At 40.4% G+C, this 14,415-nt stretch overlaps 1 protein-coding gene across 1 annotated transcript in view; it reads right to left on the bottom strand.

Moving 5' to 3' along the window:
* tmem67 (transmembrane protein 67) overlaps window positions 1-14,415 on the bottom strand; it is a 173,290-nt gene that overhangs the window by 140,370 nt on the left and 18,505 nt on the right. Inside the window, exons 4-7 of the mRNA XM_072245077.1 lie at window positions 12,646-12,745; window positions 9,962-10,028; window positions 9,505-9,579; window positions 612-674 (exon numbers count right to left, since the gene is read on the bottom strand). Coding sequence (XP_072101178.1) covers window positions 612-674; window positions 9,505-9,579; window positions 9,962-10,028; window positions 12,646-12,745 — 305 coding nt within the window. The remainder of the gene's footprint in view (window positions 1-611; window positions 675-9,504; window positions 9,580-9,961; window positions 10,029-12,645; window positions 12,746-14,415) is intronic.

Raw genomic sequence — 14,415 nt, 5'->3', positions numbered from 1 at the left:
TCTTGGGAGAAGTAGACAGAATTGTCAAGAGTGAGATGGGCTAGTTAGTTCTCTATAATAATGGCAAAATCTGTTGGAGTTAGAGTAACTACCTACTCCTGATGGACACAAAGACATTAATTTATGCAGTCATTCACTTCTGGCTCCTCTTATCTGCCTAGTTTTCTATGTCTCAAAACATTGCCAACACAAACTAAGATATTTCCTGTTAAAGCAGAGATACATAGCCTTAATAGCATGTATTAACTCATTAGTTTTCTGAGTGTGCATGAGTCTTCCAGCCACTAACCATCTCCATTAAAATCATATCTAGGTGGAACAGTTCAGATTTGAGAATTCAGCCATGTGTAACCCTGCCTATTCCTGGAGATACAGATATTGTTCAATTCTTCTGTTGTCTGTACAGAATCTATACATTCTCCTCATGAGCACATGGGTTTCCTCCTGATGCTCTGTTTTCTACCCACATTCCAAAGACGTACAGGTTGGTAAGTTAATTGGCCACATGGCTGTAATTGGGCTGTGTGGGCTGTTTAGACTACTAGGGTCAGTTACCGTGCTGCATCTCTAAATAAAATACATTTCCCCCAAAATACATATTCAAAACTGACCAGGCATGCAATAGCTGATGCTTTCAAATGAGCAGCAAACCAAGCAGATGAAACTTTGAAACCCTGCAAAAATTACAGGAAATAGTTTCGATAGTAACTTTGAACAATGCCTCACAGTTTCCAAATGAATACATTTACATAATTTTCATCTTAAAATAATACCCAGGTTATATAACTACTTTATTACATTGTTTGTAATCAGGTCATACACTGCTACTGCATCTACACAATGAAATCCTTTAAAGATTTGTAGCTGTAAAAGGATCTAGTGCTTTTCCAGCATATATGACAAATAAACTCTTCTCGGGCTTCCAGATGGTACAGGACTTTAACCGACGTTTTGATGACAAACTTTGCCATCTTCATCAGAGATGATCAAAATTGATACCTATACCTGGCTGGAAGCCTGAGAAGATTTGTAGCTATTTACTGTTTAAAATTTTCAGGTTGTATTTGTCAGGAAACATTCTTTCATGAGTTAAAATAGAAATACAATTTTAATAAAGAACAATTTTAAATTAATGACAAATAGGAGAAAATGTGCAGCTGCTGGAAATCCAACCAACATATACAAAATGCTGGAGAAACTCAGCAGGCCAGACAGCATCTATGGAAAACAGTAAATAATCAATATTTTGGGCTGAGAAAGAAGATGAGAAACCAGAGTAAGAAGGTGGGGGGAGAGGAGGAAGAAATATAAGGTAGCAGGTGATAGGTGGAAGTGGATTCAGTCTTATGAATTCAATCAAATGTAAATCCAGAAGCCATGTCCAGCGGGATTCCACCACCAAACACATCTTTCCCTGCTCCCCACTTTCCGCTTTCTGCAGGGATTGCTACGGGACTCCCTTGTCCATTCGTCCCTCCCGACTGACTTCCCTCCTGGCACTTATCCTTGCAAGCGGAACAAGTGCTACACCTGCACCTAAATCTCCTCCCTCACTACCATTCAGGGTCCCAAACAGTCCTTCCAGGTGAGGCAACACTTCATCTGTGAGTCCGTTGGAGTCATCTACTGTATTCGGTGCTTCCAGTGTGGTCTCCCGTATATCGATGAGACCCGACATAGATTGGGAGACTGTTTTGCAGAGCACCTATGCTCTGACTGCCACAAAAAGCAGGATCTCCCAGTGGCCACCCATTTTAATTCCACTCTCATCCCCACTCTGACATGTCAGTCCATCATCTCCTTTACCCTTTACTGCCACCAAGATGCCACACTCAGGTTGGAGGAACAACACCTTATATTCTGTTTGGTCGTCTTCAACCTGATGGCATGAACGGAGGTTTCTCAAACTTCGGTAATGCCCCCCAGCCTCCACGTAATCGTTACCTATTTCCATTTCCCTTTCTCACCTTATCTCCTTACCCGCCCATCACCTTCCTCTGGTGCTCCTTTCCCTTCCCCTTTCTTCCATGGCCTTCTGTCCTCTCCTATCAGATTCCCCCCTCTCCATTTATCTCTTTCACCAATCGACTTCCCAGCTCTTTACTTCACCCCTTCCTCCCTCCTGGTTTCACCTGTCACCTGCTACTTTGTATTTCTTCCTCCCCTCTCCCCACCTTCTTACTCTGGCTTCTCGTCTTTTTTTTTTGCTCCAGTCCTGATACTCTTTTCTATAGATGCTGCCTGCCATGCTGAATACCTCCAGCAATTTGTGTGTTTAAATTAATTACTTCACTTTCAAACAAACATGAGGAATACTATTGTCGTCACTCATCCAAAATGGTAGATCTTTTTTTGTTGCTCTCCTGATCTATCAATTCCAACAACAAAGATTGAACTAATAAGCAAGAAAATATGAACACCCAGACAGTAATAAAAGTTATTGGATGTTTTCACAAATGAACACGATTTACAATCTGGGCTGCCGAATCAAATGGCGGATATCAAATTACAGATAAACAGCTCTGAGCAGATAATTTTTACACGGCCGGAAAACTGCATGGCACTTTAATTTTTTTTGTAATTATGCATACTATTAATGTTTAGAATGAAAATTGAAGAAGTCACATACTTTTGATTATACTTACTAATTGAAGAGTATAATGAAATAAAGTACAACAAAGAAAATCCTTCGTGTTTCATAAACTTTTTCTCATCCATCTTTGTTACAAATTCATTGTTTATCTCTCTCTCTCTCTCTGGCTATCCACCCCATGGGATGATGATGGTTCCTTTCAGTCAGTTAGTGGGGAACCCCACTCCTCAGAAAGGAACAGCACGTGCGTGATTGGATTTTAGGTGAGCAGGGGTTTGCACAGGTCCAGACCTACCCTCTCGACATCCCCTCCCAGATCCAGTAGCATGGCTGGGGGAAGTTCTGTTTCAATGAATGGCCAGACCAAGCTTCGATGCAAGGGATGCCCTTTCCGCACTTCACAGCATGTGTTTGTTAGATGGCCATTGACCCTACGAGAGGGTTCATCTGTTCTTTGACAGGTCTTGTTTTTCATCCTGCAGGTTTCTAGCCACCCTCCTCACCAGGCAAGCCCGGTGGGGGAGCCGGTTTAGTCGCTGACCACCTGACCATGCAACAGGTAGTACTGGGTTACATGGCATCAGTAGCACTCAGACGAGTGACCTGACCTTATTTATAAACATTGTTTATAAACACTGTCCAGATTAAAGATATATCGTAATCCTCATTAGATCATCCAAACATTTCACCTCTAGTCTGCTTCTGGATTTACATTTATTTGAATTCATAACACTGAACACACTTAGAAGGCTGAAATATTCCAACGATGTCAACAACTTTTGACAATTCTTTGAATTCTTCTTTTCTAAGCAAGTAGTTCAACATATCAATGAAACATCTTAATTGAACCAGTCCCAACTTTCGCAGAAATGACAAATTTGAAATCACAATATTGCTGCAATATTTGAGGCACCACTATCGTCATAGTTCATAACAGTAGCAGAGTATTTTTTGTCAATGTTGTACAACATTCTCTTTCCAAATTCAAAAATTGGTTGCATTTGCAATAATAACTTGGTCAAAAGCTTTTCTTTCTCTTAACTCTTTGTCGGGAAATCTACTATCCAAGTGATTATGCTCATGTTGAAAGAGTTGAATAATAGCCACAGAATGAACATTAGAACTTGTAGATACAAGCAGATCTTTCACTTTGTCACTCCAATAAACGGTATCGCCTAGAATCTGTGACCATAACTTGTCGACATCGGCGTTCAGTGGGCTAATGATTTATTAACGATGAGCTACTGACTTCCATTCTGTGTGTATTGTTACAATTTAAAACAGTGTTGTAACTTGAAACACTGACAATGTAAGTAAGTTGAAGCTCTAAAATGTTGCAAAGTAAAGATTATGGTACATTTATTATTTAGAAAATTTATTGATTATATGCATTAACATAATTACAGGGTATTCCACAATTATATTAACATTGATTTCAAAATTATACCAGCATAATTTCAAAATTATATTAACATTATATAAAATAAAATTGCAGCTGCTTGGCAACAAAGGATGTGTGTGCAGAGCATTTCAGTTACTGCTTGGCATGCAACTGTGCATCTTAGAGGGAAGAATGCTAGCAAAGAAAAAGTTGATACCAAGTAAATCTACTGAAACCAACATATAAAAATTAAGATATAAAAGATGATCCCAAAGATGCCAGCTCAATACATTGCCAAATGGAGGATTGTGCCAATCATTACAAGGATATCAAGATCATGGAAATTTCAACACTGGAAGAACCTTGATCTAATACTCCTCACCTTGTTCACTAATCGAAAGAAAAACAAGGAAGTCTGAGAGATGCGTGTAAACTTTGTATTTTTACCTTTAGTGAGGTGTGCACTTGTGATGTGGTCATGTACTGACGTATGCCATTCACATACTTTTTGCCAGGTCACTATAGCTGGGTGGTTTGGCGCAGATTCCATTCGTTTTCAGAAATGGCAAACTGTTCTGCAACAAATTGTGATCCATTGTCACTAAGTTTCTGGAATACCAGTCCCTGAGAAGAGGCTTCTCAGCACATCAACAATGTGCAAGTCTGTAGTGGAGGCTACTGGGAATACTTCTGGCCACATTGTAGCTGCATCTACTACTATCAAGAAATTTGTGCCCATGAATGGTCTGGCAAAATCTACATGAGTCCTTTGCCAGAGCAATGTATGCCATTCTCAGGGATGGATGAGCGCTGCTTTTGGCATCTTCTGGACAAGTTGGCAACCGGAACAGTGCATGGCAAGCTACTCAATCTGCTGATCTATCCCAGGCCACCTGACAAAGCTTCGAGCCAACACTTCCATTCTGACCATGCCTAGCTGGCCAACATGTAGCTCCTCCAACACTTTAGATCTTAGTTTGACGCAGCTCTCAATCCCCACATAAAGAAACCTCCATCAAGGGGCAGTTCACCCCTGTGCTGGTAAAAATGGGGGAAGTGGGATTTCTGCTGCACATTCCAGCCATTTTGGGTTACCATGTAGACATGTGACAGTGTAGGGAATTTCCTGGTTTCCCTTTGGATCGCCTCTGTTGTAATAAGGAGACTTCCAATTTGCATTAGGGAAAATATGTCAAAAGGAACATCCTCTTTTGTAAATTTTTCTGGTACAGTACTTCAGACAATCCATCATCATTTCCATGATTAGTTGTCCTCTTGAATTCAATATTATAATGGTGTCATCTAAGAAACAGAGACCCTAACTTTGTATTCATGGTGCTGGTGTTAATGGAACACCCTCCTGTGGATTGAAAATAGACACTAGTGGTTGATGATCATTAATGAGGGTAAACTTTCTCCCATAAAAGTACTGGTTGAAATGTTTTACATCCCAAACCAGACTCAAGGCCTGTCTGCCTTTGCTTAATTTTTCTCTGCAGCGGTAAGGGAATGTGATGCAAAGGCTATGGGCAATTAACTTCCATCATTCATAACGTGACATGATGCACCTATACCATAAGGCGAGGCATCACAGAAACGTTTCACTGGATGATATAGATCATATTATTTGAGTACAGTGTCTGACGCCACCATTTTCCTTACCTTTGGAAAGGCTCCTCACACTGCTTTGTCCATTGCCATTTCTCCTTGATCTGCAGTAATGAGTTCAAGGGCTGGAGCACAGAAGCCAGGTTTGGCAGGAACCTGTTTTAGTAATTGACAAATTCTAAAAAAGGACTGCAACTGTGAAACGTCCTTTGGTCTTGGGACTTCCACCATTGCTTGAGTTTTGTGAGCACACATGTAAATCTTGTGCATCAATAGTGTGATCACAGTAAGTGATGCTTGGTTTAAAGAATTCACACTTGATGTGTTGTGCTCTAACCCTATAATCTAATCTTTTTAACATTGTCTTCATATATTGAAGACATTCCTCGTCATCCTCACTGGCAACACTGAATTCCTGGACAGTCTTGCAGCTCTAGGTCCATAGCTTTCTGTCAGAATGAAAGTGTAGGTCTAAAAATAAGCCTATTATAGCAATAAAGTCCTGTGTGAGTTTATGGTGAGAAATACTTTGGACTCTTCTTCCATCTCCATCTGTAGGTAGGCCTCAGCTAAGCCCACTTTGCTTAAGTGTTATCCTCCAGAAATGGTAGTGCATTGAGGAATACTGTAGAACAAAGAGACCTGGGAAGACAGATCCATATTTCATTGAAAGTGGTGTCACAAGTAGATAGGGTCATTAAGAGTGCTTTTCGCACATTGGCCTTCATAAATCAAAATACTAAGTAGAGGAGATGGGATGTTATGTTGAAGTTATATAAGATATTGGTGATGCCTAATTTGGAGTATTGTGTGCAGTTTTGATCACCTACCTACAGGAAAGATGTAAACAAGGTTGAAAGAGTACAAAGAAAATTTACAAGGACATTGCAGGGACTGGAGGACCCAAGTTGTGAGAAAAGATTGAATAGGTTAGGACTTTATTACTTGGAACGTAGAAGATTGAGGGGAGATTTGATAAAGATATACAAAAATATAGGGGATATAGATAGGGTAAATGCAAGCAGGCCTTTTCCACTGAGGTTTGGTGAACTACATCCAGAGGTCATAGGCTAAAGGTGAAAAGTATAAGGGGAACATGAGGGGATATTTCTTCATTCAGAGGGCTGTGAGATTGTGGAATGAGCTGCATGCGAGCTCGATTTCAATATTTAACAGAAGTTTGGATAGGTACATGGATAGTAGGTGTATGGATGGCTATGGTCCTAGTACAAATTGATGGGAGTAGGCAGCTTAAATTTTTAACGCAGACTAGATGGGCTAAAGGGCCTGTTTATGTGCTGTACTCTTCTATGAGTCTATCACTCCATAAAGGTTTTCAAAGTTATCCTCCATCCTGGACAGAGGGTATTGATCTACCTTTATCACTGGATTGATGGTGACCTTAATATCACCTCGGATCCTGACAAACCCATCCTTCTTGGGTACTGGGACCACTGGTGTTGCCTATGGGCTCCACTCAACCTTGGAAAACACTTCTTCAGTTTCCACGCAATCTAGCTCACGGGCTACTTTATCACAGATGGTATAAGGAACCGGATGGACTTGGTAAAACTTGGGTGTGACATTTTCATTTAACACTTATTTTATCCTTGATATGTTTCAGTTCTCCAATACAATCCTTGAACACTGCTTAGCATCATCCAGTACCTTTCTTAATTCATTTTCTGTTGCCTCTTTTGCATGCTATATGCAATGCAAATGGTGGATGGATCTCCAATCAAGTTATAGTTGTCTCAGTCAATCACGACCCCACGATGTGGGCCCTCCTGTTTTTACCATTTACAAGCACAATGTGGCTTGTTGGTTGTTGTATTTCACTATTTCAAATGTCATTCCCACAGGAGTTTTTTTTTCTCTCCAGTATAAGTTCTTAGTTGGATATCTGCAGGTTTCACTTCAGTATCTTTGAAATGCAATTCAATCTCATTGTGTGGAATGACTAAAACTGCCGAGCCAGTGTCCAATTTCACTTTAATTAATTTGCCGTTCACTTCTGGTGTAAGCCATATTGCTTATCTTATGTTAGTTTTTACATGTAAATTTCAAGGCTACTCAGTCCTGTGTCATTCTCATCATTATCAGATTTTTTATTAACAGCATGCAGATTAGTGCACCTTTTGAAATTTCAACTTTACTTTTTCTCTTTTTCTCTTCCCTGTGCAGTCCATTTATTTTTGTCTGCCCGATATACTCTTTATACAATAAATATTCTACTTTGTCACATTTTCTGCATGTTGTGCCTTTAAACCTGTATTAGTCTGGTGTATATAAGCTCCTGCCACAATGGTAACGCAATTTGTTTGGTCAGGTAGGTCTCTGTTCAGATGTTGCAATTTCGTTCACGCGTGCTTTCATTCCTGACTGCAACTCAATTGCGACTCTGACCGTTGTTTCCATTGATACAACCATTACAACTACAACTACTTTCAAGTGTGAGTTTTGCTTCAGTTAGTAGCTGTTTTTGAATGCTTGCTTATAATATTCCACAAAATAAACAATCTTTCAGTGCACCATTAAGCCAATGACTGAACTGACAATGGTCAGACAATCTCTTCCATTCAGCTACCCCAGCTGCCTTTTGATTTAGCTTATGAAAACTAAAGTGTTCTGCAACCAGCAATGGTTTCGTTTCTAAATGTTCCTGCATTATATTCATGATATCAGCAAAGGAGGGAGGAGAAGGTGGCGGCGTGACACAGCGCGCATGGCCTCTCCGGTAAATGATATCTGTATTTATTAAGTAGGATGCCGTGCACAATCCTGATTTGATGGAGACAGACGTGAGAAGCATGGAGGAACATCTGGAGAAACTTCTGAAATGCCCGCTTCGCTGCCACTGCTACTGTGCAATCAAGAATCTCCGGAGGGGAAGGCCCCGAATCCCTCGGCTTTGCTCGTTGCTTGGCGGCCAGGGCCGGGGTCGAAGCACTCAGCAGAGATGGTGCTCGGTGCTCAGTGTTGGAGGGCTAGTCGGTGGCTCGAAGCTTTCGGACGGACTCAAGAGTCGGCTGTGGTCGGGTGCTTCCAGGGTGCTGCATCGGCAAGTTTGCGGCGCTGGAGGTTCACGGCAGGGAGAGTTTTCTTCCTTCTACCATCTGCGTGAGATGATGGGGCTATCGGGACTTGAGACTTTTTTTTTTACCATGCCCATCATCTGTTCTTTATCAAATTATGGTACTGCTTTGTACTGTTGTAACTATATGTTATAATTATGTGTTTTTTGTCAATTTTTTAGTCCTGGTCTGTCTTGTGTTTCTGTAATATCACACTGGAGGAACGTTGTATCATTTCTTAATGCATACATTACTAAATGACAATAAACGAGGACTGCATGTCCTCATAATCTAATCTAAGTTTATTTCAGCTGGTTTGGTTGGAGTAGTTGAACTTCCAAGCAAACTGTATGCCTTTCCACCAATAGCACTCAGCAAAACTGGCACTCATTTTTCATCGGCTATTCCATTTGCTTTAAAATACATATATTCCAGTTATCTCTTGTGCAACTGAACGTGACTATCTTTCCAACCAAGCCAGCCATTTCTACTTTTTTTAAAAATTATTATTATCATCTTCTAGTTATCACTGTTTATGATCCCCTGAATTCGTCCATATCAGCCTTTTTTAAAAAACTCAAATGTGTCACTGCGCTTTTTTTATACTTCAGTTTTTTTTACTACAGTTTACTGTAGAAGATACAAAACTATTTTAGAAATTATACACCCTATGTTGATAGTTCATACCCTTTATACAAATTATGCTTTTTGATTATGCATCCACAGAGATGTGTTGTGACAGCATTTATAACTGAATATAAATTTGTTTCTATTATTTTAAACAAGTAGGTCTTTGAGTAAGTATTTACTCATTTTTGGCATGATTAATTAAGCTTCATTACACTTACTTGCTCATAGACAATATTTGTAACCACTGAGGAGGTCAAGTCTTTAGGATAATGAAGAAAGCATAATCCTCCAGTCTAGAAAAAAAAAAGAGAAATGCTACTACTTAAAACTAATTGTAGGTTCTTCTCTCAGATTTGTTTCTTAACTAAGTATTTTAATCTAAATATTTTATTACATCTTGAAACTACATTATTTTACAAAAGTAGCACAAATAAAACTATTTTTCCTAGGCAACTATCAACTGTGTGAGTATACAAAACCTATTGCTTATTATGCAGATTTATAATTGATGTCTGTTCGGACAGAAGCAAAAGCATAAACTGCTGGATGAACTTTGCTTGCTCCTGAATCAGCACCAGCAGCCTTCTGTATATCTAATATACACAAGAAATTTTCCTCCAACAGTTACATTAAAGAATACAGCACTTATGAACAATTTTTTAAAAAATTGCTTACCAAAATATTTGACTGACAGTCACATGATTGTGTGGTATTAATGAATGTTTCATGACATCTGATGCATCTAATGAATGGAGTAAGAGCAATTGAAATTCATTAGTAAAATAATTCCCCACTATCCTCAATTCACCTTAACCAATACTATCATTCCTCTAGCAACATTTCTTTTGGAGCATTGCAGGAGACCTCAGACCAACTTGCCGTAACACTCCCTGCGCATTTTTATGCCAGCCAAGACCTCCACAGCGAATCTTCAGTTTACTAGGTCTGGTTTCCCCATTTCCCAAGCAATCTGCTTGTTCTGATCATTCCTGTTTCTCTCCCCAGGCAATATGTCAATCTGTTTTCTTTTAATTCCCCAGGCAAACTGCAGTTCCTACTTGGTCAACACAAGTTCATTTCCTGTTTATAAAGTTAATAACAAAGCATATTAAATCTGAAATTTCTTCTAAAGAATTCCAATGCTTAAATGCAAGTAAGTATGTAAGTAAATAAGTTTCCAAAGTAAATCTGGAAAAAGATAGGTCCAGTTTGTGAGTTGAGATTCTAAATTGGAGAAGGGCCTATTTTGATGGTATCAGAAAGGATCTGGCAAGTGTGGATTGGAATAGGCTGTTTTCTGGTAGAGTGAGGGCTTCAAAAGTGACATTTTGAGAAAACAAAGCTTGTATGTGCCTGTCAGATTAAAAGGTAAAGATAACAGCTGTAGGAACCTCGGTTTTCAAGAGATGGTTGAGAAAAAAAGGTTAATTGCAGGTATAAGCAGGTAGGAACAAATGAGGCACTTATGGAGTACGTGTAAGAAATGCAAAAGGTCACTTAAGAAAGAAATCAGGAGTGCTAAAAGAAGGCATGAGGTTGCCTTAGCAGACAAGACAAAGGAGAAGCCTAAGGGCTTCTACAAATATGTTAAGAGCGAAAAGATTGCAAGGGATAAAATTGGTCCTCTGGAAGATCAGAATGATAATCCATGCATGGAGCCAAAAGAAATGGGGGAGATGTTAAATGATTTTTTTTGCATCTGTATTTTCTCAGGAGATGGACATAGTCTATAAAAGTAAGGCAAAATGGCATCAACTTCATGAACTCTATAACAGATTACAGAGGAGAAGGAGTTTACTGTCTTGAGGCTAATTAGGGTGGATAAATTCACAGGGCCTGACAAGGTGTTCCTTTTAACCCTGCAAGTGCAGAAATTGCCAGGGCTCTTACAGAGATATTTAAATCATCCTTAGCAACAGGTGAGGTGGCAGGAAATTGGAGGATAGCCAATGTTGTTTCGCTGCTTAAGAAAGGCTCTAAAAAATAAGCCAGGAAAATGTAGGCCAGTTAACCTGACATCAGTAGTGGGAAGGTATTCTAAAGGACTGGATACATGAATATTTGGATAGACATAGACTGATTAAGGATAGTCAGCATAGTTTTATGCATGGTTGGTTGTTTCTAACCAATCTTATAGAGTTTTTCGAGCAAGTTACCAGGAAAGTTGAAGAAGACCAGGCAGTGGATGTTGTCTACGTGGACTTTAGCAAGGCATTTGACAAGGTTCCACACAAAAGGTTGGTCAAGAAGGTTCAGTCGTTTGGTTTTTTGGATAAGGTAGACATTGGCCTTGTGGGAGAAGCAGCGAGTGGTAGTAGATGGTTGTCTCTCTGACTGGAGGCCTGTGAATAGTGGAATGCTGCAAGAATTGGTGCTGGGTCCATTATTGTTTGTCATCTATATCAATGATGTGGACGATAATGTGGTTAACTAGATCAGAAAATTTGAGGATGACACTCAGATTGGGGGTGTAGTGGACAGTGAGGAAGGCTATCATGGCTTGCAGCAGTATCAGGGCTAGCTGGAAAAATGTGCTGAAAAATGGCAGATAGAATTTAACGTACACGAGTGTGAGGTATTGCACTTCAGTAGGACCAACCAGGGTAGGTCTTACACAGTGAATGGTAGGGCACTAAGAAGTGCAGTTGAACAAAGGGATATGGGATATGAGAGGTCCATAATTCATTGAAAGTGGTGTCACAGGTAGATAGGGTTGTAGAGAAAGCTTTTGGCACGCTGGCCTTCATAAGATGCAATGTTATGTTGAAGTTGTATGAGACATTGGTGAGGCCTAATTTGGAGTATTGTGTGCAGTTTTGCTCACCTACCTTCAAGAAAGATGTGCGTAAGGTTGAAAGAGTACAGAGGAAAAGTTACAAGGATATTGCTGGGTCTGGAGGACTTGAGTTATATGGAAAGATTGAATAGCTTAGCACTTTATTCCATTGAGCACAGAAGATTCTGAGGAGGTTTGATGGAGGTATACAAAATTGTGATGGGTATAGATAGGGAAAATACAAACAGGCTTTTTCCACGGAAGTTGGGTGGAACCTCAGAGGTTATGGATTAAAGATGGAAGGTGAAAAGTTTAAAGGGAACATGAGGGGAAACTTCTTCACTCAGTGGGTCATGACAGTGTGGTACCAGCTGCCAGTACAAACGGTATATACAAGCTTGATGTCAATGTTTAAGAGAAATCTGGATAGGTACATGGATGGGTCGTGTATGCAGGGCTATGGTTCCCATGCAGGTTGATGAGAGTAGGAAGTTAAAATGGCTCGGCACGGACTAGATGGGCCTAAGGGCCTGTTTCTGTGCTGTACTTTTCTATGACTCTGTAAGAAATAAATGTAACTTACTGGTTTCCTGAAGCATCCGGGGTGGAAAAAAATGGCTGGCTAATAATGCAGGTAACACATTTTGCTTCAGTCAAAGGTATTCCAGAAACAGTCTTTTCCACTTTAACAAAATCAAAAAATCTACATTAAGCAATTTTCATTTCATTATTCTTTTCAATAGAAGACTTCTGTATGTCAAAGTTGAAAATGAATAATCAAACCATATACAGGTTTCCCCCGCCATCCAAAGGTAGAGTGTTCCTATGAAACGGTTCGTAAGCCGAAATGTCGCAAAGTGAGGAAGCAATTCCCATTTATTTATATGGGAAAATTTTGTGAGCATTCGCAGACCCAAAAATAACCTACCAAATCATGCCAAATAACACATAAAACCTAAAATAACAGTACCATATAGTAAAAGCAGGAATAATATGATAAATATACAGCCTATATTAAGTAGAAATACTTTTCCACAAACATTGCCGGCACTGTTCGCCGAAGCAAAAATCTCACGCAAGCGCTGTTGGCAAAAACACGGCGCAAGTGCTCTCTGGTAACCTTTAAGCTATGAAGCTGCAAATCATATCAAATAACATGTAAAAATACACAGCCTATATATAGTAGAAAGAATGTGTGTACAGTGTAGTATCACTTACCGGAATTGGTTCAGCGTCGAGCACACTGATGATGGTGTGTTAGACTGAGTTGTCGCAGGTTGGGTGGTGCAGTGGCCCCCACCCTCCGGGCCGCCAACCGATACATTGCCACGAAGCATGCAGGGGTCCAGCAGTAGCCGGGGGCCAAAATAAACATGCTAATTAATTAAGTGCTGCCCGACACATAATTGTCGGCCCAGATCAGTGCCGATTGCATTGCCTCTGATCTGGGCTGACATTTACGTGTGGGGCGGCACCTAATTAATTAGTGTGTTTATTTTGGCTTTTTTCTTAAAGATGTGCTGTATGCCTCCCGGCTACCGCTGCATTCTCCACGAATCGGTATCTGTCCATGGCCCAGGGGTTGGGGTGGTGGGACACTGGGGTGTCATCTGTTTCCATTAGGGCAGACAGCTCATCTTCTCCTATGACTTCCCGCCTCGATGTCGAAGGTCGAGGTTCGTCGTCTGCTGTGGTTGATGTGGAAGGCTCGCTTGACTGCTGAGCCTCGCACATTTTTCTATCATACAGTTCTTTGTAAGGACTCAAACCATCTTGCAAATATCCCCAAACCTACGTACCGTTTCAAAATTAAAGTCGTACTTTATCATTGCAGCGAAAATCTCACACAGTTGCTTCACGTTCATTTCGCTACTGCATTCGGTTTTGATTGTTATCCTTTCCCCTTCTAATTGCATCAGCTCTTCATCTATCAGTTCTTGGCCACGGGATGCCAAAACCTCTTCAACATCATCTTCGTCAGCTTCCACAAGCCAAACTCACGTTGTCCTTACTTTGTTCACCACGATCAAAGCGCTTAATTATGTCTGGTTTTATGCTACGTGTAACACCCTTACGAGTTCTTTCAGGCTTTTCCAACACCTCAGAACTCATCTTGCAAACGGCTGCTCACAGGCATGTGTTGAAGCAATGCCGTTCCGAATCCGGGAGAGAGCGGCTGCTCGGGGCGCGCGCTGCCTTTTATTGCGTGTTGATTTTTTATCGCGCGCTGATTTTTTTCGTAACAGTGAAAACACCTTTTAGTGAAAACAGGGTACTAATATAGGTCTTTCGTAACAGTGAGGTTTCTCAAAGCAAACATTCGAAAAGGGGCCGACACCTGTAATACAAAATC

The sequence above is a fragment of the Mobula birostris genome, chromosome 1 (genome assembly GCF_030028105.1).
Source record: "Mobula birostris isolate sMobBir1 chromosome 1, sMobBir1.hap1, whole genome shotgun sequence".
Lineage (NCBI taxonomy): Eukaryota > Metazoa > Chordata > Chondrichthyes > Myliobatiformes > Myliobatidae > Mobula > Mobula birostris.
This window is presented reverse-complemented; position numbering and strand designations above follow the sequence as displayed.